This window comes from Zonotrichia albicollis, chromosome 2 (assembly GCF_047830755.1).
Source record: "Zonotrichia albicollis isolate bZonAlb1 chromosome 2, bZonAlb1.hap1, whole genome shotgun sequence".
NCBI classification, from domain to species: Eukaryota; Metazoa; Chordata; class Aves; order Passeriformes; family Passerellidae; genus Zonotrichia; species Zonotrichia albicollis.
The window spans coordinates 43491308-43516210 of record NC_133820.1 but is presented as its reverse complement, the minus strand read 5'-3'; the positions used below and the strand labels follow the sequence as shown (position 1 = coordinate 43516210).

The 24903-nt window shown below is 43.2% G+C and overlaps 1 protein-coding gene across 9 annotated transcripts in view; it reads left to right on the top strand.

The window, feature by feature from the left end:
• Positions 1 to 24903, top strand: part of PAK1 (p21 (RAC1) activated kinase 1) — a 93360-nt gene that overhangs the window by 58551 nt on the left and 9906 nt on the right. For all 9 annotated transcript variants that reach the window (XM_014273059.3, XM_074534995.1, XM_014273056.3 and 6 more), the window contains 9 exons: positions 4002 to 4212; positions 9035 to 9135; positions 10587 to 10734; positions 11842 to 11879; positions 13773 to 13889; positions 14202 to 14376; positions 17280 to 17343; positions 18222 to 18270; positions 20558 to 20670. In XM_014273059.3, the coding sequence (XP_014128534.2) occupies positions 4023 to 4212; positions 9035 to 9135; positions 10587 to 10734; positions 11842 to 11879; positions 13773 to 13889; positions 14202 to 14376; positions 17280 to 17343; positions 18222 to 18270; positions 20558 to 20670 (995 nt within the window). In that variant the 5' untranslated portion in view covers positions 4002 to 4022. The remainder of the gene's footprint in view (positions 1 to 4001; positions 4213 to 9034; positions 9136 to 10586; positions 10735 to 11841; positions 11880 to 13772; positions 13890 to 14201; positions 14377 to 17279; positions 17344 to 18221; positions 18271 to 20557; positions 20671 to 24903) is intronic.

Here is a 24903-nt window from a genome sequence, read left to right as displayed (position 1 = left end):
GCAATGATATGTAGCTAATGGCCTGCAAAAGTTGATTGGAAGGGATAGGGGTGCATTGAAGGCAACCATAACTTGACTGCAGCAGTCACAGATTGCAGTATGTAATAAAACTTATCATTATTACTGTGTGCTGAAACAACTCAAACTTTCAGTACTCTCAAATGTCTGCAGAAACAATAGTCCTACATTACAGCTATGCCTTCCCTAGTGGTGTCTATGGAGTTTGGTTTGAGTGCTGGTATTTTAATATATATAGTAGTTGAGAATAATTGTGTCTGCAGCTAAAATGTATTCCCCCATCTGACTCTGGTTGAAAAGTTCATGTGCTGTTTCATTGCTTCCACTGTTCACTTAATCACTCCGTGGAAACCTAAGATGGATTTCTCAAGGCAGAGTCGTGCTGGTGTGAAGAAGGAAATAACTCAGAGCAGCGATGCTTTGCATTCCTGTTGGAATGGAATGGCTTGTGCCGAGCTGAGTGACTCATTTCAGTGGCCTAGCGCTGGTGTTCTGCCGGCTGGGGAAGCGACTGCCTGGTGCTCTGAATTCGGGCAGTGCCTACATGAGGGGGTTTGTTTAAAGCCTGCTTACATGTGAATTGGCAGGAGATTATTTTAGGAAGAAGAGAATTTGCACAGCCAGCTGAGCTGCAGTGAGGGAGATGGCTACCTCTGTAACCACTTGGCCTGGCTCTGGGCCCTCAGCTTTGCCTTGGCTGTATAATTCTGTCAGGACAGGGTTTCATCTGCCTACTCTGAAGCCAATAGAAGTTGAAAGTATAATGATATTGCATTTGACCTCTGTATTGCAATGGGAGGATTTATTTAAGCAGGTTTTTGATTTCCCCCTTAAATATATAGTGGCACAAGGCTTTTGGGAACCCTCTAGTGCAGCTATTACAGGGGGGAACTTCTGTGGAATCAGCCTCTTAGTTTTGTGGATCAAGGGATTTCTCTTACCCCCCCATCTCCAAACAGCTCATGTAACTCCAAACATAAGACTTTGATGAAGAGAAAGGTCTGTGAACCTGAGTGATGGTAGGAAAATGAGAGGGTGTACTATAGGCTTTGCCTACAGCAAAGGTGCAGTTATCAAATAGGTGTGAAACAATATTGGTTGTAAAACTATGTAACTTCTCAGCAGTTACTTGCTCTTTCAGGGAATAATGTAAGATAAACAAGAGCTTGTACTGCCAGTTTCTATCCCTGCGGTAAAACAGTAATTCACTTATGCGCTGTCCTTTCTGACTGAGGGATTTTGAAAAACTTTCTTATATTGAAGAAACTGAGAGCAGATGTCCCTGGGGGCTTACACTGGTGGAACTGAGGGGGAGGATTCTTGACATCCAGAGATTTTTCTTATACTCTTTTTTTTTTTTTGAGGTTTTTCCTTATGTTCTCTTTCTTTCTTCCAACACTAGACCAGCCTCTGCCTGTAATCTGGGGCTTTTTTTATTCTTCCTCTCACTTCTTTTTCTCCAGCCTGGAGCCACATACTGCTCTATTTTGATCTGATGTTGCATCCATTCCCCAACTTCGTTAACTTTACTCTTTCTCCTGCTTAGTTTTGTGCCTCTGACAGCAGGTATGCTGACCTCTGCTCAGTGGGAGAGGGACCCAGAAGTGAGTCAGTCTCCATCCCGGCCATGCCTGCAGCTCCAGGAAGTCTGGCTGATGGGGGAATCTTTGGATGCACCTTTATTCAAACCCCGTTGGGGGTAAATCAGGCTGTTAGAGCAGCAAATGTGGTGCCACTCCTGGGGAGGTCTGTTTGGCAGGCAGAGGGCTGCTAACATTCCTTTTCCTTCTGCTTCCCTGTTTGCAGTGTATTCCTAGCACCTTCCTGGCAATTTGCTTTTTCGTGGTTAAATAAGATCAAAGCAGAGAATGCATCTCTTATGGGACACTGCTGCTTATGTTGTTTCAAATGGTTTAGTTGTGCCAGTTCAGTTCCAGCCGCTGACACTGTGACGTGCAAAGCCCATCAGGAAGGGCTCAGGATCTTCATGTTTCACAAGATACATGTGCAGCAGTGGCTGTCAAAATTATCAGTTGGGTTTTAGCTTAGACTTTTTTCCACTGCTTAGGCACGGAGAGTATTCATTTGCACCAACCCCTTCATGGCTGGCACCCCAGCTGTCACTTAGTTCTGTTCTGTTTTATACCTAAGAATGGCATGAGGCTGAAGTGTGAGTGGTGGGACATGCACAGGGCACATGTGAGGACACTCCCAGACAAGTGCACAGATAATTGCCCCCCACCCCTCCCAAATGCCAAAGCTGTCCCACCATTAAAATCAATCCCCAAATGCTAGTCTGTCATTTAATATTCCTTTGCATAGCTGTATTGGAAGGAGAATGGGGCTAGGGGCGGACCTTTTACAAAGTTCCCTGTGTGTAAAGACTTGCCCAAAGCCTTACAGGCTGTACCACACTGCCAACCCTCCCATTTAAGGGCAGCTGTGAAGAAACTGGGAATCAATCAATGGAAGCAAAGGTGGAGCTGCAGGCCAGCCATGGCTTGGCAGGCAACAGGGAAACTGCTCTTGGCAAAATCTGGCACATTGCTGCTGAGTGACTTCCGTAGGCAGTGTTTGCCTGCCTTAGTTCCCCAGAGCAGCGAGAGCAGTGTGCTCTGGGTCCAAAGCTTGCCACTTGCTCTGAGGATCAGTAGCTTGGCCAAAGAAGACTTTGAAGGCTGGCTGGGTGCTGTGTGGCCATAGGGCTGTGGTGCAGTGGTGAGAGGTGTTCAGTGTAACTCAGTGTCACACTGAGTCCGGCCTATGGAAAGCGGCTCCCTGGCAGTCAGCAGTGATCTCAGCCCTGTAACTGAACTTCTTACTTGCAGAGAGCAAACAGCTTCTGACTTCTTGCCACGCTGCAACTTTCCCTGAGTGAAGCAACTTCCCTTACTGCCTGTGAAAGTGGTAAAGCCGTTGAATTGCTTTTTCCACCCAAACAGAAATTGTTCCCACTTTGGTCTTTATTCAGCGGTTAACTCCCAACTCACTTTTGAAAGAAAACATAGTGCAGATGAATTCTAGTTTCCAGAAGGATCTTGCTGCAGCCAGGCTGTGCTGGGAGTAATGCTGATCTCATTTGGGTGGAACAAGTTAGTTGTTGCAGAATAATCTATTACCCTGTTCCCAAGCTTCCGTCTTTAAATCTGCGCAGCAGGGATTATTTACTTATGGATTTAAGTGTGTGTTGGGGATCTGGTTTCGTTTGACCCTCCCAGCAGAACAAAATGCAATCAACTTCCTGGCAGTTGGAGTTGCTCCTGGAGTGTGCAGGTACTGCAGGAAGGCCAGGGCTGGCTTGGCACACCCAAGGACTGTGGCACTGCATCTGAGGGGGTACAGCTCAGGGCTTTGCAGCCACCTCTGCCTCTGAACCCACTCAGCAGCTCTTTAGCAAAGGAGCCTGAGCAGCTGCATCAAAACTCTGAGTACAAACTTCATTCTCTGTGTTGTGCTGTGCTGGAGACTGATGGAAACCTTTTGGCAGTTTTATGAGAGCTAGCATGGATCTGAGAGGTGTTACAAACTCAGCAACTTGTTGGCTCTTCTCAGGTATCCTTCCTCTTCACTAAATCATGTTTACCTTCTCACCCTGACTTCTGCTCCATGGTTTCTTTGAGAATTTGTTGTATCCTGAAACAGGCTTTTCTCAGTGATCAGTAATGCAAATGATTGAACATAGTCTTATTAACAGAAAAAGAAAAGGCATTTTGAGTAGAATTTGTTGTGCTGACACACATTTTTATGCGGGGTTCGTGTTGCTATCGTTATCCTTGGAAGAGTTCAAAAAGCCAGTGGATGTGGCACTTGGGCATATGGTTAATGGCATACACAGCAGCGCTGGGTTAATGGTTGGGCTGAGGTTGCAGATCCATCTGCAAATACCTGTTTGTGGTTTACTTGGCAGTGTGTGGTTTTAGTCCACAATAAATAAATAAATAAATAAATATGGCTTCTAACCTGTTTTCTTTCCCAATTCCCAGTAACGGCCTCCCCAGCTGAAGATGTCTAACAATGGAGTTGAAGCAGAAGACAAACCACCTGCTCCTCCAATGAGAAATACCAGCACTATGATTGGTTCAGGAAGCAAAGATCCCGGGACTTTAAACCATGGCTCAAAACCTCTGCCTCCCAATCCAGAAGAAAAGAAGAGGAAGGATCGGTTTTACCGATCTATTTTGCCAGGAGACAAAAGTACAGTATTTTATCTCTTCTTATGAATCTTCTATCTTGGTTGTTGCATTTTTTGTAATGATTAAACCTTTGGCATTTAATCCATCTTGCTTTTTTCCACAGGATCATAGAATAGTAGAATTATTTGGGTTGGAAGGGACCTTAAGGATCATCTTGCTCCAACTTACTTGTCATAGGCAGGAATAACTTCCATCAGACCAGGTTCCTCAGAGCCTCATCCAGGCTGGCCATGAACACCTCTGAAGGGCAGCCACAGCTTCTCTGAGCAACCTGTACCTGTGCCTCACCACTCTCACAGTGAGGAATTTCTGCCTAGTATCTAGTTTAAACCTGCCCTCTCTTGTTTTTAATTACTTCACTCTTTTATCACTCCATGCCCTTGTCAAAATCCTTTTGCAGGTCTCTTTTAGGCCCCCTTTCTTGTAGCGTTTTTTTTTTTTTTTTTTTTTTTTTTTTTGTTTTTTTTTTTTTTGTTTTTGTTTTTGTTTTTGTTTTTTTTTTTTAAATTTACTTTGCCTTTCCTGTAAATTATGAGAACAGTGTCCCTGAAAATCTGGACTAGCTCTGGGACTAGCTCTGTTACTTCCCAGCCTGGCTTGTCCATAATGGTCTAGAAAACCATAAGGTTTTGTGCCAATTACAAGCTGGCCAATAAAGCTGGCATTGGCAATTGGTAGAGAGCAGAGGGAAGTCTTTTGCTTGTTTTGTTTCTTTAAACAGCAAATAATTTGAGTTATACAAGACTAATATGCAATTTCCTACTAGACCTGTCATATTTTGCCTCGTGGCCATTTACTCTGTTATAATGTCTGGGTCAGGCATTGTCTACTTGCTTTTAAGAACATTCTGTGACTAAAAATTCTTGCATATTTCTTGTGAACTGAAGGAGTTTTTCATGTTCAAGGGACTGTAACAGATGGAAAAAGAGATAGGAACTGTGAACTGTACATGAAATTCTAATTTTTAGGATGAGGATATTTTAAAAAAAACCTCTCTCCTATGAATCTTTTGAAGTGATGCAAAAAAAAAAATCATCTCCTAATATGTGCTGGTTTCTTTTTATATCTGACCTATTTTTTTGGAGTTCCTCTTCGTAATACATCAGCTTTTTCTGTATTGCAATGGTTTCTAAGCACTGGGTAACTGAAGTGAAGACTAAATACCTTCAACTCCCTGGCCTTCAGGAGGCAGGCTGCTTCCTAATTTTTATTAGTGAAAAGACTAATTGAAATGATAGCTTCACTAATTTCAATAAGCAAGGTGGTAGATAATTGTCTACAAATTGAGTGTGGCATACGTTATTTTTATTCTTATCTGGTACTTTTGGCAACTTTGGATTGTTTTACAAATGTGAGGTTTTGAGCCTGCAATCTAGAAACCTGTGAACTCAATGTTAAAAGTCTGCAGGGTCTGGGTTAGAACTTGCCATTATGAGTATGAATCCTAAAAAAGCTGCAGGATTTTTGTGTTCACTTACTTAAGGGAGAGGAGTTTTTAAATCTCTAGGATGAACTGTTCCAGAGATCAAAGAAATCACCTGAAACTTGTAAAGGAGTAAAAGAAGTAGAACCTGAAATGCTAGTTTGAGTTGGATTATGAAGGAGAACTACGAACAAGGAGAAAAATGAAGGTTTGGGGAAAATCAGCAGACAGACTGCGACTGATCCAAAGCTGCCCATGTTTACTGAAGATTGGCCAACATGGCAGATGCTTCAAGACATGAGAGATTTTTGTTTAGCCAAGCCCAGCAGAGCCTTCTGTTGCAATACACCTGCCCAAACGAGAGTGGCTGCTTCTGTCCTCTAATTCCTGTTGAGCAAAAAATTCCTTTAACACTGTTACCTTCACTTCAAATTGGTCGATTTCCATCTTATGAAAACTTCTTCTTTCTAGTCTCATGATGACAGCTAAATTCCTATTGTGTCTTGCTGCTTAAACGTAGGAAAATTCTTCAGTGTTCACAACACTTCTCTTTTAAAAAAATAAAAACTAAAAAATAACACACAAATTATTTCAGGGCCAAACCAAAGAGAAGTTTTGTTATTTTTTTAAAAGGAAGGTTGGTTTCCATTCAGTTAGAGGAAAGTAATTTTGAGCAAATTACTGCTACCCCTGTACATGAGCAGAAGTGTTGTATAAAGTACACCTGGGGCATAAATCCAGGGCCTCATGCATGTTTGCACACTTGCATTGAGCTATACCCCTTGCCAGGCAGCTCTGAAGGTGTCATGCTCTGCCTTCAAAATTTAGGATGTAATTTGTAGTCCTCATTTCCATGTCCAAGCCTAAACCACAAATCTGGAATTTAAAAAACCTGTTGGTTTAATACTGGGTGAGTCCTGCCCAATAGGATGCAGGGTTTGTGTGACTTGTTGCTCTCAGCAGGACTCGTGAATATTTTGAATTTTCCTGGGCTCAGGGGACTCATCAGTGCCAGACTGAGGGTGTCAGTCTGGCTTGAATGGGGCACATTTATCTCCTTTGAACTTTGCTCAGCTCGGCTGCAGCTTCAAACAGAGGCAATGATTTTCCCATAAGGTGACAGTGTGCAGCAACCAGGAGCCCTTTCCATGGTGACTGGGAGCACTTTACTCCATGTTAGCAGTGGTGAAGACCTTTCTTATCTCAGTGTGCTTCAGGATGGCCTCGCTGCATGGTCAGACATCATGCTTCACAGCTGCAGCTCAAGTTGCCAGAGCATTGTGAGAAAAATTTATGCTCTCATAACAGCACTGAACATGGAATGAGAAGGTGATGAGGTGTTTGTGGGAATAAAACCTTTGGTGGTGGTAGGTAGGTCATCTTAAATATATGATATTATTTTGCTTTTGTATTTTTTTTTAAATTAAGATTCTTCAAGTCTTTTTAGCTCATTGCAAAGATAATGCAATCACTTAAAAGGGACTTTAGTGTTTAGTCAGACTGGGACTGCCTTTCTCTTTAGTTCTTTTTCCCTTATACCACCTGGTTACAAGGCAATTGTATTATTAATGGTTTAATAATGTTTAGGCTTCTAGATCTGTCAGATCTGCCTGAATGTAGAAATAAAAAAAAATACCTAAGACTTCTGGATAGCAACCTAATGCTCTTAAGCTTTGTTTAGGAATATGTTCAGCTCTGCTGTGGCAGCTGCCCTGGACCACGTGTGGGTGTTCATTGTGTGTGCAGAGCTCTTGTGTAGTAGCACTGGTAGAGGTGTGCTCTTCTTCCTCACCTGGGCTTCTGGGCTGAGATGGCACCTGGGTCTTTGGCTTGGAAGAGTGGACTGATCCTGTGGGCAGACCTATGGGATATTTTGGCTCTGATGGCGCTCCCTGCGCCTCTTTGCCTCTGGCTTTCCATTCGGCGCTGGTGCGTGCAGCAGCCTCTGTGCTGCAGATGCTCACCATCTGCCAACCAGCCTCCTCCTCGCTCCCTTCTCAGGGATGGCTCCTCCAGCATTGCTCTTTTCCCCTTGGCACTGTCACTCCTCTGTGACTCAGCTTCCCTCATCCCCTTTGTTTGAAAGAGGGATCAAAAACAATCTGTTCCATCTTCGTGTCCCAAATGGAACATCTGATCCTTTTCGTTCTCCAGAATTACTCTGTACAACTGTAGCTCTGTAATGATACAGAGAACAGTGCCAGAGCTGGCACTGAAGGAAATGGGATTCAGTCCTTTGGGGCCAGCCCTGAGCCTCTCTACACTGCAACCACAGCAGTGTCTTAAAGAATTGCTACACTGTCAGCCTTGCAGGCTTCTCAAACACCTGGGGTTTGGCCTTCTTGTTGCCAAAAGTGCGCTGGGCAGTGTCGACCACAAAACAAATTCTGTTTGGCTTTGGATAAAAAAGGGGAGCAGCTGGGAAATGTGAATGGTTTGCTCACCTTCTCCTGGCTCTGCTGATTTTATAACTGCAAGTAGCAGCAGAGCCAACTAGAATGTTGTTCTTCCTTGAACTGATCTCAATATCTTGAATACAATAAATGCTAAAAGGAAGGTGGAGTCTTTAATACACAATGAATATGGATGAACTTAATCCAATGCATTATGATAATCTTGTTTGAAGACCCCTGTTTAAAATTTGCAGGGTGCATCTGCTTTGATGTATTTCCTTCCCTGTTTCTTGGTGACTTCTGCTCCTCACCTGCCAGATTCTGCTATCTTGCTCATGTCTTTAAAGCTGGTTATTAAAACTATCTTTAGTGCATTTTGTGAGCAAAAAAAAAATAGAACTGCTTTTGCTCATAAGATTTTATAACAGAATCCCACATTATAATTAGGTTTCTTCACAAACTTTTGAGGAATTAGGATAAAGGAAGCAATTTCTAAGCAGTATTTGTAGTTAATTTTGTCTCTGGCTTTTGTATGAGAGGCAAGTGCATATTTAAAAGTACATAATATTGTTTTGTTGGGATTTTTAAGGTTGCTTAAAACAACAAATAAAAATATGTGTTCAAAACTGACTGGCTTCCACTTACTGCCACTGTAGAGCTTTTGACTCTGACCTGTGTAAGTCTGAGTGAATAGTTAAGGTAAATACCTCTCATGCTGTTGAGTCTAGATACACTAGTTGATACTTAACATACTGAAAATATCAGTTTCCTTCTTTTATGTTTGTCCTGTGTTGCAGGGCTTTTATTTCTGTTATCCACTCACTGTGGTTGCTCTTAAGTGTGGACAGAAAATTTTTAAACTTTGTTTGTCTGCTTCAGGTCAAAATCCTATGACTAGCAAAAATGGGGTGGGGGAGCGATTGTGTAGGTGAATTAGAAGCTATTGGGGAGATTTTAGATCTTGATGCATGGATTTTTTAAATTGTTGTTGTTTTTGTCTCTTGCAGCCAATAAGAAGAAAGAGAAAGAGCGGCCGGAGATCTCCCTCCCCTCAGACTTTGAACACACGATTCATGTGGGGTTTGATGCAGTCACGGGAGAATTCACAGTAAGTAAAGCTGGAGGAAGAGAGAACTGTGTGGTTTAGCTTATTGCTAGGAGGAGCCAGGGCCCATTAATCTTTTATATATTAATGCCGAAAGGGCTATTACCATCATCTAGTTTGATCTCATTTGAAACACATCTGCAGAGGTTACCCACTAATTCATGCTGAGAGACTGTCAAACTTGGCACATCCCAGGAGCTCAGGCTGCCAGCAAACTTTTCCTTTCCTGGTTTTTTGGCTGCTGTGGTCAGCTAAACATGGTATATCTGTCTTCCCTTCCCTTCCCCTCCCTTCCCCCTGTAGAGCTGAAATAATTCTGTAGCATAGTCTGTGTCCCCCAAGTGGGGCTCTGAGACTTTTCCTTTGGGAGGCACACAGCTGTGTACAGCTACTTAGGAGAGAACATGTATGTGCTGCCCTAAGGCTAAATGTCAGATGCTTTTATGTGTGATGGGTTTTTTTTTGTTTATTGACATGCAAAATACTGTAAAGACAGAATTATATTTCATCATCGTATTTTCACTCTTATTTTGGTTATGAGATAGTATTTCCTAGCAGCAGAAGTTGTTTGTGAACAAGGTGTTTCTACCTGTCTGTAATGTGCTGCTTTTTCAGGGACTTTATTCCCCTGCCCTGTCATGTGCTCACGTGGGTTTGGCATGGCAGCCTCTAGACTTGCCCAGGTTACCCCAGCTGTACTAGTGGGGCATTACCTGGGGGTGCATCCAGCCTTCCTTTTGAACAGGGAGGATAACTTCCCTGCTCATGGATCCCAGTCTCTGCCACTTAGTCCACACAAACTGTTATCCCTGCTGGTGAGGAGGGGCACAAGTCTGGCTGTTTCCCAGGTGTGTTTTTTTTCTGGCTGAAATTATGTCCCTATAATGAAATTCTGAGCTTCAGGTGTGGAGTTAACACCTCTGCTTTCCCAGCTCTGGTTACAGAGGGCACCACACTGCTGTTAGCAAAGAACTCTAGTGCTACCAGAAGACCCAAATGAGTGTTGCATGTCCATTGTGCTGGAGGCCATGAAGTGTATGTTACTTCTGTACTCTTTCTTGGGTATACATAAGTATGTGAATACCTGTGCATAAAGGATTTTGTGGTTTGTTTTGGGGTTTTTTTTTGAGGCTTTTCCCAAAGTGCAGCAATTGGTTCTTCTCCTTTCTGGTTTTTGAGTTTGGTCTGCAAAGGACCTGGGAGTCACCCAGAGACCCAAGAGCAGAGTGACATTTACATGCCCAAGTGTGATTTGTAACACAAGCATTGGCTAGGGACACACACATTCACCATTCACCACCTCATTTTCTTTCCTCTTCTCTTCTGTCCTCTTTTCTCCCTATTTCCCTCACAATACTGTGTAACTCCAAAAGCTGGGGCAGAACAGTGACAGGGAGCTTATGTTTTGTGCACATTAGAGCATCTGTGTGTTACCAAGGTGCCTCTTCCCACAGGGAATGCCGGAGCAGTGGGCACGCCTGCTGCAGACTTCCAACATCACCAAGTCAGAGCAGAAGAAGAACCCCCAGGCAGTGCTGGATGTGTTGGAGTTTTACAACTCCAAGAAGATCTCCAACAGCCAGAAGTACATGAGCTTCACAGGTACATGGTGATGGTCTCATGTGGCTGCTTTTTCCAACTCTCTGTGGTCAGGGCATGTGGGGCTTCTTTTGTTTAATCAACAAGTAGGTTTCTCTTTTCAGGGAAAATGTGAATGAGATTCTCTGGCTGCTCAGGCACCGTTCTTCCTTTAAAATGCTCTTCTGTTAATCTGGATGCCCAGCATAACTGCAAAAGAGGAGGTCAGTCAACTGGCTGAGCCTCCCAAACACATACTTTTTGTGATGCTCACAGCCAGCATCTGGAAGGCAGATCCCAGACTGCTGGGGCTGGGTCCCCCCTGATCGAAGTCCCCAGAGAAAACAGGCAGCTAAATTTTGCACCAGTTTCAGTTTGCAGGGTGGGTGTGGATGTTGCTTTTTGTGTACTTGGGGTGAGAACCTCTCTGCTCCCATGTGCCATGGTTGAGGAATGGGCCTCAGCTTGAAAATTGCTGGCTGAGTTCCTCTAAAAGTTGAAGCTGCCAAGGTTTTGTGCCTCTTTCTATGGGTTATCTGCCCTCTGAAGGACATCTGCAACCACCACTCCTTTTCCTTTCAACTGCAACTCCTTCCCTTTCTAAATATTAGCCCCTACTTTGGTTCTTTTAGGGGGATAGAACCATGTCACCAGATCTGGTACTAATTAGGAAGGCTCCAAGCAAGGATAAAAGCACAAATATTCCCCATATGTGCCTGGATAGTCAAATGAGAAGCCCATCAGTTGACTTGTGGGGTCCTCTGTGCTATTCCAGGAAGTTTAGGTGGCTGAGACTGAATATTTTGCAGTCAGGAGTCAGCTGCAATGCCTCTGCTGGGAACTTAGTCATTGATAATATTTTGTGTACATGGATGGAGGACAATATTCATTCAGGTTTTGGTCTGGGCAATTCCACCCTCCTGCTGCCGGGATTTGTGACCCCTGCATTTGTCTGCATTAATTTACTTTCTGTTCCTATATCTTCCAGGGTTCAGCTGGTTCTGGGAAGCTGGAGTGAGGGAGCTAAGTTTGGGAGCAGCCTTTTTTCCTGCCTTTTCTAAAGAGAGCTTGTTCCTTGCTCCTCTCCCCATTTATAACTCATTTATAATGGCATTATTATCTGTCTTTCAGATAAATCAGCCGAGGATTACAATTCATCTAATACATTGGTAAGCCTCACATTGTATCTTGGCATTTAAAAACTTGCAAAAACCAGTTAATTACTTGTAAACTTGTAGTTTGCTCAATGTTTTAAATTCTAAACTATGTATATTTGTATAGCCAGTTCATGTTTATAAAAACAGGTGTGCTCCTTTCACTTCTTTTTTTTCAACTGATGGGGAATAAAGCAGATGGAAGTAGGATTTATAGTGAATTAGTGAATGGAAATTAGTGAATTAATTAGTAGAAATAGGTCTGTTTTCATAGAAGTTGGTCTTTTTCTACACCGAGAATTTGATAACCACTCTGCTGTCAAGTTTTATTTCTCTGTAAACTGTTTTATAACAAAGTTTATTTACTAACCTGTGAGGTCTGATTTACTAAAGCTAATGTTGGTTAACCAGACTAATCTCTAGCAGAACAGGAAATAAAAGGTTCTCCTCCTCTCTGCTTGACCTTTACTCAGTCCTTGCCAGGGCAGGCACCACTCCTATTTGCTTTGTTAGGAGACATGATAAATTTTTGTGTGTGCCTGTGAGATAGAAGAAACAAAACTTTCAGTGTAAGATGGTTCATAAAACTCCACAATTCCCTCAGCTCTTGTTTTATCATGGCCATGTCATTACCTAGAATTGCCTTGTTTTTTTCCCTTCCAAAGGCAGCTTATTCAGATCTGATCGTTTGGGACTCTGGAAAAAGAAACAGTGTTTCTGCCATTTTTCATTATTACACATCATTATATGTCAGTCCTCAGAAGTTTCAATATCTGAGGTTGGATTTTTAAGTAAATCCTGAGAAAAGCAATAGTTAACAGTCTACTGAGATACCCAATGCCCTCCCTCAGGCCAACCTTTAATTTTGGGGATACTTAGGAAATTCCCAGTACATAGCTTTTCCTTGTTGTTTTTGACCAGCTAGGTTTTTCTGTTGTGTAAAGTGCATTTTGACAATTATTTGTCAAGATGATGATGATTTCAAGTATTTTAGGCTCAGTGAAATACTGTGTTGCGTTCCCCCTCTTTCTGAGGATTTTAATACTTTTCCCCCCACCACTCTTAGGGAGGTGATGATGCACAAACAGAACTGGTCTAGTGGGTTGAGGACCTTACCAAGTTTATTCTGAAATGTTTGTAGTGTAAAGGATGTAATGAACTTCTAATCCAGTTTCACATGGATAAATTTAAAAGTGACTTTCATTCCTAATCACAGTATTGCAGAAAATTCCAGATAATTTTTTAACCACTTGAAAAACTGTTTTTAAAGAAAATAATTGTTCCTAATTTTCTGTAAATTCTTATGGGAAGTAATTTAAAAAGGGATTTGAAAAGATTTTTCTAGATTCTGCTTCCAAAATCTCACATTAATTAATTAATTCTCAATCACCATACCAGAAGGGATGCTACCCTGACCACCTAACTTTTGGAGAAACCATTAAGAGTTTGATGTGAATTCTGGCATTTAAAGTCTGAAATCTTCATACTGAATGGTCACGATTTGAGGCAAGCAAAAAGCCCTGAGAGACAGTATAAATAGGTACAGATATTTCCAAACTTGGGTGTCCCAAAACCTACTGGTCAGCTGTGTGAATGTTGGGAAAGCAGTGAGAGAGCCCAGGTCTTCTCAGGTCCTTGGGAAGAGGGTTGATGTCACTCAGGCAGATGGGGAGCTCTGTCTGAGCAGTTGTGCCAGGCAGTGTTGGACTGCACATCCATTTCCCATGAAGACCCAGGAGCCTTGGGTTTGAATTTTTCAGACACTGTAACTCACCAGCCTGTTCTGATTATTGTTTTTCTGCACTTGCTTCAGTGCAGTCTCTGTTAGGAGCTTAATCCAATGTTTGTGATTTTGTTCATAATGTGTGATTGGGTTTTGATTTTTGCTGTTTGTGCAACTCCATGCAGAATGTGAAGGCTGTCTCTGAGACCCCTGCAGTGCCCTCAGTGTCTGAAGATGAGGATGATGAAGACGATGCAGCTCCACCCCCTGAGATAGCTCCACGACCTGAACACACCAAATCTGTGAGCAGAAATTCTTTGTTCAGCCTGCAGTGCTGCAATCACGGTCAGGCCTTGCCTGTCGCTCTTTGTCCCTCTGCATGGCTTGATGCTGAACCCTGCCTGGGAGCAGGAGGGAGGCAGTGGGAGCCATTCCTTCAGGCAGAGTACATCAGTGTTGTCACCTGCCTGGCTGTGGGGGCACGAGTCCTTGATTAGTGATGCTGGTTGCTAACAAAGCAGCTATAGAAATGCATCCCTGACACCAACAGTAACAGGATGAATAGAAGTGTTTAAATCTTCACCTGACTTGTGTGTTTTTCCCAACAAAATTAGATATACACCCGCTCTGTGATAGACCCTCTTCCTCCGCCTACCAGAGATGTGGCCACCTCTCCTATCTCTTCTCCCTCGGAAAACAGCACAACAGCACCTGACATGCTGGTCAGGAACACGGAGAAGCAGAAGAAAAAGCCAAAAATGTCAGATGAAGAGATACTGGAAAAATTAAGTATGTCCTTGTTCTCTAAAAAAGTTAAATTCCAGGTCCTGCTGTGTTGGTTTCTCAGAATGTCAACCAGCTGAAATGTTTCCCTGTTTTGTGATCTCTTACTGGAGGCATGGGCCCACAGTCACAACACAAAACTGGGGGAAGATGTAAGGGGTGAGCTTGAATTTAGACTGAGCCCCTGTGATACTGGCTGAAGTCCCCAGGGAGCTGCAGATCCTCAGGCTCTGCAAAACAAGCCCCGAATAAATAACATCTATTTAACTATGAAGTTTGAGATCGTTCCACTTCTTATTCTGCAGCTCTGAAACATGAATGATTACATTGCAATGTTAGACATAAGGTGTCTAAAAGATGGAGAGAAAATTAATGCATCCCCAAGTTTGCCTTCCTCAGTATCATGGTGTAAAGTCGCTTGGTTATTTTTAAGTGCTTTAACATTTTGTGGGTAGCCAAACTGGTGGGTTTTTTCTGAGAAAAATTCATCAAGTCTCTCAGATGCGTCCTCCCGTCTTTAACAGTTCCTACCTTCAGTGCAAGTCTCCTTTGCTGCCTGGTGGTTTTGGGTTGTGCTGTGGCATATCCAACAGCTGAACCAGCTCTTTGATGCAACTGATTGCTATCCTCAGCCTGGGCCAGGTTTTGTTAGAGCAGAGCATTTCTAATTCTTTGAACTACTAATCCTGTATTAATTACATCCATGCCTGTCAGTTGACTTAATTTGTATTAGCACCTCTATGATAAAGCTGGCCTCTTTGGTTTGAGGGTATATTTGTCAGTATTTTAGGAGTAAGAGTCTAGTAGTTAGATGAAGACTTGAGGGTACAACTTTAAAAAAAAATTTAAAATATTAAAATGGTATCTGAGTAACTAATTTCTCTAAATAGAGCCTAAATTGACTTGATGGTTTATTAATTGGAACTGCTTGCTGTCGGAAAACTCACACCCATTGTTTCAAAATACCAACTTCACTAACTCAATTAGCAGAATTTTTGTATCATTAAGGATTCAAGACATTTTTGTGACCAGGCAAGGCGACCAGCAACTGTGGCAGAAAAAAAAGTGCTATTCTAATAAAAATACACCCACTTCAGTCATGCAGAGAAGTGCAAGTGCTACTTTTGGGAGTGTTGGGAAGCAGATGTACCTTCTGACACCTTGCTTGCTCCAGGTGTCAGCTTCTATATGTGGGCTAGTCAGAAAAATGTTATGAAGTTTTAATCTTTAGTCTTAATCTAAGTAAAAATGTCTTTCCACTGAGGGCAATGGAGCTATAGTTGTGCAGAGAAGCAGCGTTTGGACATTTTAGTTTAACTAAAATGATTAAAACTGTAAAGCAAAAATATATTTACACATGCAAAATATGTGCTAAATGCATGCAAAGGTTAAAAGGAGGCTGCTCAATCCCTACCTCTCAGCAGAACATTAATGAATGCTCACTTGACTCTTTGGAAGGTAGGAAATACAGCATTAAACAGGGCAAAACTGGCAACTGCCACTTGTCACCACAGCATTTTGTCCAGTCCTTGCCTTGGGGAAGCATTTGCAGTCTGAGCTTGTAGCCTGTGTTAGGCTTTAAAGGAAAATTTTTGAATATTTGTCCAGAAATACCAGTCCTCAGGGCAGACAGCATTGCTTCTGTAATTGTGGAGTGGGTTTTGTGAAGCCAAATTTCTCTTCCTGCCCTCCTCTCCAAACATGGATGATATTCTCTACTTCTACCTCTGTCTGTCCTAAACCATCTGGGTTTGGCTGCTCTCCAGTGGTGTGTGAAAATAGCCTGCTCTTGCTCTTCTTGCTCCTGAATTTCTTGGCTTAATGGCCACGAGCAGTTTCTTTGCCAGCACTGATCTGTTGGGGCTCAGCCCCAGACCCTGTGAGAGCAGCACCGTATGTCGGCAGCTGCGGGGACTTGCAAACACCAGCTCGGGTGCTGCTCTGCATCCCTTGATCCTTTTAGCCACCCTGGTGCTGTTAGAGAGGAGGCTGGCTCCCAGCTGAGCTCTAGAAATTGCTGGCTCTGATTCCTTCCCCCTAAAAAGGGTGTCATTCCTGCCTGCTGTAGGGGAGTTATCAAAATCAGTTTAAGTTTGCAGCCACTTGCAGCCCTGTGCTGTGGAGCACCAGACAAAGTGCTTTTCCCTTTGAGGAAGGCAATGAGAGACTTCTGGTTTTGGGAGAATGAGCTGAGGTGGTCTCAGGTTGCTCTCCAAAAGCAGAGGGATGCGGGTAACTGCTGCTAAAACCTGTGCTGCCTGTCAGGCTCCTGGAAGAGCAGCTGAGCATTGCCCAGGACAGGCAGGGGAGGTTTGGCTCTCTCTACTTTCCTGAGTCTGGCAGCCCAGTCACTGGGTCAGTAAATGGTTGTGGTTGTGCTGGTAGAAAAAGATGATAAATGCTTTTTTTGCTGCTACAAATTGTCATGCTGTAGGGAAATCTTTGACTAGTTTATAACAGACTGTTGCCTCCAAGATGATTGAGAGCCCAGCTCCAAATTCAGAGACACTGCAGTGCAGGGACATCTTAGATCATCCAGGGTGTTAAACCTGGGAGTGTAAGTAGCAGGTTTCCAACAAATTTCAGTTTTTCCATGTGTCAGGCCTGTCTATCCCCATCCTGCACCTAGTAATGACTGCCAGTGAAGGTTAAATGTTCTTAATGGATGTGTCCCATTATTTCTGGAGGGAAGTTCCTGATACATCCCCATACAGGGGAATGCTGCAACTGGGATAATAACTGAGTAAATAACTGAGGACTTCCTTGGTGTCCATGTGCCTCTGGATTTCTGATGAGTGGCTCATGAGACAGAGCCTACTGTGGTCAATGGAGCTGTTCTTACAGTTAGCTCTTGTAGCTGTATGAAAAAAGACCTTTAAGAAAATCCTCTTTTTTTTGGTTTTTTATAGGAAGTATCGTGAGTGTGGGCGATCCAAAAAAGAAGTACACGAATTTTGAGAAGATTGGACAGGGGTCAGTATATGCTTCTTCTCTGTCCTAAAAATTTCACTTCCTTATGCTAAGAAGAATTCACTGAAACCAGGCTAAGTTAGCTTGCTGGAAGGGCTCTTTGGGATACTTTAGAATGTTTCTTTTGTTTGGTTGCTTATTTATTTTCTTATTTTTGTTTTTGCTTCTGGCTGTTTTGCTGAGTTCCGCATCCCCCCAAATCTTCTCCTGTTCCCGGCAAAGTTACAGGGACTGGGTTTTTGTGGAATTGTGTTGTAATATAAGAAATTATGCCATTAGATGATCAGGTTGATAAATACAGCTACAAGCAGGGAAAGAACTGCAAGACCATCTTCAGTGTACAGGTTTGCTTCTGAATCAGCTCTCCTCAAGGCGTGTGCTGTGCTCCTTGAGCAAGGTAGGGGGAAAGTAGAGGTTGTAGGAGAGACTGTACTGAGGCACAACGCAGATCTGCAGTCAGATCCCTGTGCCGAGGCTCAAACTCCTGTTTTCCTCACCACAATGCCCCATTTGTTTACTTCAGCTGATCCTGTTGCTCTGTTATCATGTTGGGCATTCTGCAAGCCAGGATAGTGTGGTCATGCCACTTGAAATGGAAAAAACTCAGTCCTACAGCTTGCTCTTTTAGCAGCAAGGGTTTGGATGACCGTAGTGTTCCTTATTAGGAACTCTTCTTCCCATAAATCCTCTGGCTTCTCCCTCAACAGCAGTCTTGTCTCAGAAATATTTCAGATTATGTTTGCCACTGGAATTATTGCATGTAAAGGAATGGGATTGAGAGCACTTCAGAGAGACAAGTGGGAAGGGGCATGTGTTAAGCTCTCACTTTTTCTTTGAGATACTAACAAATAATTTCTTTTTCTTTTCTCTGTTTTGTTTAGAGCCTCAGGTACAGTTTACACAGCAATAGATGTAGCTACAGGACAGGAGGTAAGTGCTGCCAGAGTACCACAGCAGTGGATTTTGGATTGTGTCCCAAAAGTTCAAGTTGATGCTACAAAATAAAGACTCTCTTTCAGGGATTCATGACATCTTATTTTTAATGAGGTCTTTACTTACTAATGAGACATGGTTGAGTGGTCTGAGCAGAGAACTGGAAAAAATTACTTCACAAGTTTTGATTACGGAATCATTTCATATTTATAAAGATTCTTTCTGTTATTGCTAGAAGCAAATGTTTGGACCGAGTAGGTCCTCAGGAAAAGTTTCTCTCTTCTTCCCCAAGATTGCTGCCTGTCACCATACAAGCTCTTATTTGCCCTCTGCTCCTTTGCTTCCTGCACTTACAGGACTTAACTTGAATAGAACAGACTTCAATTGCAGACACCCTTTGCCCACTTACTTTCTGTCCTTGAATTGTGAGACAAGGAATGCCTGTCTTTTCTTTTTTTCCCCTCACAAATATTAAAAAGTGCCATACTTACTGCTTGCATCATAAACTAGTAGTCATGGATATACAGCAACTGTGGAAACCTTTATTTCTAGATGGAGGATTTTTTAAAAGATCAAAGTTTGTTATTCCAGATATATTTATGGAAGTCTGCAACAACATGTGTCTACTTTGCATTTGTACAATGTAACAGTTATTCACCAGCAAATTTCATAATTGTACTTTTTGCTGAAATTCCTTCCCTTCCTTTTTCGGCTTCTGAAGAATTAATACACTTTAATTGCTGCCTTTAAGGAAGGGTTCTTATATTTATTTTGAAGCAATGACAAATTTCATAAGAGGGGGAAGTTCTTTGATAGTTTTCTGCTTTCTTTCTGGACCCCTTGGGTGACTCCCATGTGAAAATTTGAACTTTTGTATTACAACAGACTTTTAAATCGTTCCCATTATGCTAATGTGTTCAGGCCCTGAATTTTTAAGTCTACATTTGGGATCACTGTAACTTTGTAATGCTGTTGCTCGTTCCTTTCTGTGAAGTGCACTGAACTCGGGAGCTCAGTGCAGGGAAACACTGGGAATTTCTCTATCTGCATAAAATGCCCTCCCTTTCTTCATCTTTCATTCTTCTCTCTGATCTTGTACAAAGAGCAGCCTGGGGTTTTGTTTTTGTCTTCTTAAAGTGCAGCCTTCATGAGTACTGTGGAAAAGCAGCACGTCTGCCTGCTCTTGCCTTCTCATGTGTTGGGATTTTTCTATAGTCTTCCCTGCTATACTATCAAAATGCTAATTGTATCCATCTATGTTGGCACTCTGTGACTTGGTTTTTTTTTAATCCTTGCTTTTGTGAGTTACTGTAGTTGCTGGCTCCAGTCCATTCACCCAGGCCTCTTTCTCTGCATGCAGCAGTTTTGTAAAGCAGTTTTGTAGTTTCACTTCATTCCCTTTGCCTAAATATTATACCAAAGGCTGTTGAGTTGCAACCTCTATGAATTATCTCTGCCTCCAGATGTGCTGAGCAGGTTTACTATTTGAAAGAGCCTCTGAGGGCCAGGGGCTCTCACAAAGTACTGATGGTGTGGAAACTTGAATACAAGAGTTACAAACATGTTGTAACTCTTCCTTCCTGCTCTTTGCATACATACATGCAGAGCAGGCATCCTAAAACAGGAAGAAAGTTACTAAACCAAAGGGTTGCAGCTGACAAATCCATCCCTGTTGCCCTTCAGGCATGACTGGACATAAAGCTGACTCAAATTCATTTATTTTCAGCCTTTTATCTTAACATTGGTGCTTCTCTCCCCCAGGTCTGGTTGTGACAAAAGAAACAGTGTTATTACCTTGAAGTACCAAACACGGTTGTGTTATTTACCCACCCTACTTTAGATTTCTAGAAGCCGAAATTTGCATGGTAACAGGGAAAAAACACCAAAAAATTTTCAGAAACATCAAGATAAAAATAAAATATATAATAATCCTTTCAGAAACAAAAAGTTTACCACTCCATACCAGAGCAAGGGGATCTCTTCTTTGTTAGCAAAAACCTGTAGATGGGAGGTGGCTATCCAGCTGTGACACTAAAGTCCAGTGTGAAAATGGCAATTCCTCTTGTTCTTTTTTTCATTATCATCCATCATAAGTGGAAATGGACTGGCTGCAGGAACCTGCAGAGTTATGGAATGGTAATTCAGTAGCTGATGATGAAACAGTGGCCTCATGATCCAAAGGTGTTTTTCCTCCCTCATGTGGATGTGGGACTAAATTGACTGGTACTGGCAGGTTTCTGGGGGCTCCTGCAATAATGCTTTACCTGATCTCTTTTCACTGCAGGTTGCAATCAAACAGATGAATTTGCAGCAGCAGCCCAAAAAAGAACTGATTATTAATGAGATCCTTGTGATGAGGGAAAACAAAAACTCCAACATTGTCAACTACTTGGACAGGTATGTCAGTGTTTGCAGGGCTCACAAAGGGACACTGGAAAATGCTTTCTTGTCAGTGTCTTAAGGGTTCCTGGCTCAGCTTAATGCAAATGTAGGACAACCTTGCACTGCTTAAAGCATTGTGGGATTGTGGGTGGCCTGGCAGTCTCTCCAGAATGAGAAGAAACAGCTATCTGAACCAGTGTTAATGGGATGTCTAGGATCTCTTCAGAGATGCTGGCAACTCAGGTCCTGTCAGGACTTCATTTTTCATCTCTCTCCTTCGCCAAATTTGGCACAACAAACTTCCTGCTTATTTTCTTCGTGTTACTAAAGGAGAAGTAGATACAGTTTGAAATGTATTATTTCTATTTGCTTTCCTCTTGTTTTTTTCTCCACTGAGCTGTGCTGGTGTTCTGCTGCCACAGGAGCAGACTGCTTGCAGGGTTAGATGCAGTGCTGTCCCTGTGACTGTCCATGAGGTTTGTGCACAGTAACATGACAGCAGTGAGGGTGAATGGCATGTGGCACGTAACCTGAAGTCTGGGGAGACCTGCAACAGCTTTGCAGAACTTTAGGGGACTTTTAAGAAGAGGGAGAGTGACTTTTAAGGCAGATAGTGATAGAACAAGAGGGAACAGATTTCATACAAAAGAGGGTAGATTTAGGTTAGGTATAATGGAGAAATTCTTCCCAGTGAGGGTGGTGAGGCACTGGCACAGGCTGCCCAGAGAAGATGTAGCTGCCCTGGCAGTGTTCAAGGCCAGGTTGTATAGGGCTCTGAGCAGCCTGCTGTAATGGAAGGTGTCCCTGCCCATGGTTCCAGGTTTGGAACTAGGTGGCCTTTAAGGTCCCTTTGAACCCAAAGGATTCTGTCAATCCATGAAGCTGAAAGCCCAGCAGGCAAAAGCATTTAATGGTGGCTTGAATTCACCATCAACATCGCAGTGCTGCCTTGTGTCAAGCCTGTGTCACTCACTTGTTAAAACTTTTGCTAGCTCCATTTGAACTGCAGCAAGATTTTCAGTCTGCTGCACTCAACATGTGAATGTAGCGGTTCTGATGAACCACAGGTTTGCCTTCTTGTAAGGGTAAAGACTGCTTGGATAAGGTGGGCTGCAGACTTTAATCTCAGCAACTTGGGTTTTTTGGAAGATACAACAAAGGGATGTGACCTAGAATATCTGGAAATTTGAGAGAGGATTTGCACACGTTTTTTGGTCTGTGTGTATATCAAGATCTTATCAGCTGTTTCTTTAATAGGTTTCTTTTGCAGACATTTAATGTCTTAGCCAAAAGAGGCGGTACTTACAATGTGCAGCAGTTGATTTGCTGAATTTTTGTGTTGCTGTGTCCCATACATAGCTGTAAAGAGCTACTTTGTTGAGGAGACAGAAAGTCTGCTCCTGAAATTTTTATGACAGAGGTATGTGTGCAGGGATCTGATGCTGGGAGCACACCCTCTTCCTAGAGGGAGGAGGGTGTGTGCCTAGTGTAAAATGAAACAAGTGGTTAAGAATTGCAGCTGGGCTAGAGCTGTTACTTTCCTCTGGCTCATTAGAGGCTTTGTTTTGACAAAACTGTTTGAGAGCCAGGCTCTTCCCATTAGAGAGCGTCGCTGTGTACATTCACTTCCCTTGCCTAGCCAGTGCATCCCAGCTGCAGGATAGCTCCATGTCCTGCTGTCTTGTTGCAACTTTCAGCTACAAAAGCTGCTGCTTTTGTCCTCCACTTTCACTGATCTTTTTCAGAGGGATTAGCTTTTGTTTGAGTGCTGCACATGGACAGAACAGCAACTGGGATGGACATGGGGGTCCTTGTGCCTATTATGCCACTTCAGTTCAGCAACTGCAGGATTCTGTTGCTGGGGAGCTGTGTCCCTCTTGCCCAGCCTAAATGTGCTTGTGCTTCCCAAGTGCTGAATTAAGCTGATATTTGGATGCCACTTGCTGGCTTCTGCCTTCTGCTGAAGGAGGTGGAGGAAGGATGTGCTGATCACTGCAAGGCCTGGTTTCTGCTTTGTGGTTTTGTTACAGTGTCTGCCTTTCTGAGTCCCTAATGGGAGCTGCAAGGTATTTATTGGCATAAGCCAGCTCTCTCAGCTACTGCCCTTATGCAAGGGTTTCCTGTGCTTTGTTCTCTGTTAACTGCCTGGCCTACTTGCTTGTGGTTAAGCAGCTTTTCTGCTGCAGCCATAGTAGCCAGAGTTGCACAAAGGTGTGCTGTGATATTTAGGATAGTGACATGGCCTATTTCAGCTGTACTTAGGAGCTGGATTTAGAAGCATCTGGCTCTGAAGACAGTGACATCAGTCTTCTGTGCAGACAAACAGCCACTAGTGCTGAGTTACCTGCTGGAGGTGCCAGAAGGAGGCCCTGAGTCTTGCTTCTAAAATCAGCCATCTAAACACAGGCATCAGATGCCCTATGCTAGACAAAGCAAACTCCTGCCCTTTAGTTTTGTTCTGAACAACTCCTTAACTTAATAAACCCCCAAATGAGTGATAGCCTTGTGTACCCCAACCCCAAACTGTAGTAAAGATGGATGGTCAGTGAATAAAGCTGAAGATGAGAGACAGTCATGCCACAAGAACACACTGGTTTCTTTCCAGGCTATTCATGTTCGCATGTTGGAGGCAGGTTAAAATTCTGTAATGAATGAACTTGCACTTCTGGGCAACTCCAAATTCCATCAATTTCATCAATAAAGGATGTGTATTTGTGATGGAGAGGGCTTGGTGAACAGCTTCCTAAGGTATCTAAGTGGAGGCTGAGGAACATCTTACGGGATCAGATGTTGCCTGCCCTTGCAGATGGATGAAGAGAAAGCTGTAGATTTCCTCACAGATTTTCATCAGGTTTTTCTTACAGCCAGCTTGTTCTGGAAGGTGACTGTGGGTGACAATAGTGCTGTGCCTGATGTCACATCACAGCAGTGTGTAGGTGTATGGGCTTCCTGGTGGTGTCTCTAGAACTGCTGAGAGAGTGGGTTTGAGTCATGCCTGCAGTGGGCAGCTCAGTGACTAAGCCTGGCAGGAGAGTGGAAAGATCCCTGAGACAGTACCACCCTGGAATGACATTCCTTTGGTGGCAGCTGGCAGGGAGCCACTGTTAAGTTCCCCTCCCTGTGTGTTATGTCAAATCTATCAATTATTGAGTTGCCAGGATCTTGGCACATGTTTGTGGCTGCTCATGGCTCAGCTTTGGTTTCACAGTGTGGTTCTTGGCTCGCTCCGTCTGTTTTGGCTGCAGAGAGATACCAGCTTGCTCCCAGCATGTGGAACCTGAGATTGTCATGCAAAGAGCCCATTCTGCCCTCATTCTTACAGTCAAGTGCATTTGAGCTGCAGGGAATGCTTCTGGCAGTAAAGGGAAACCTTGTGATGTCCATGGTGGGTGATGTGTTGAGAGGATGCTGATGAAATGTGCAGACAGCCTGATTTGGCAGAAGTGAAGAAGTAGCTATGGCATAGGGGCAGGAAGGAAGAGTGTGGATGGAGTTGGGCTTTCAGAGCACAACAGGAAGTTAATGACCCACAGAGTTAGCAGAATGCTTCTGAAAGCAGTCTTGCTGCTCCTCTCTCACTCAGAGGGGCTGCTCTGCAGGTGGCACTGCCATTGCTAGGTCTGTAATGCTGGGAAAACAAAATGCCAGTGCATCAGCCTCTGTTCCATAGTGGAGTTTGAGACCTTGGCTGCAGGAGCACAGCCCTGTGCCCTCGGGCTTTGTACCTTGGAAGAATCTGCAGGTGGCACCTCCCTACACAGTCCTTAGCATCAGCAAGCCAAGACACCCCCTTTGTCTCTGGAATTGAAAGTTGTCCATAACTGTAACACTACTGTCATCCAGGTGCAGCTCAGGCCATTATTACTATTTAGGGGGATTTTTTTTTATCAGCTTAGTGTTGTCAGTGTGTCCTTTGGGGGTTAGATGCCACACCTTGCTCACTCCTGTGATGTCTCACTCATCTCTGTCTACTTTCCATGCCAAGCTTAATGGCTTCTTTCTCCTTTACTATTGCTTTCTACCTAGTTGTTCCCTAGTACCTATCCCAGCTTTTGCATTTGGCTCCTGCCAGATCCATCCCTCAATAGGATCAGTGTTTTATAGCAAAGCAAATGTGTCCTTGATGAACTCTAATGCCAGATGAAGCTTTTAATTAGATTCTCTGTCCTCTCACTTTTGGCTCATCTGTCTACTCACTTGAAAAATGAGAGGAGAAGCTGAAAAGGTGGATTTTCATACTGGCGATTC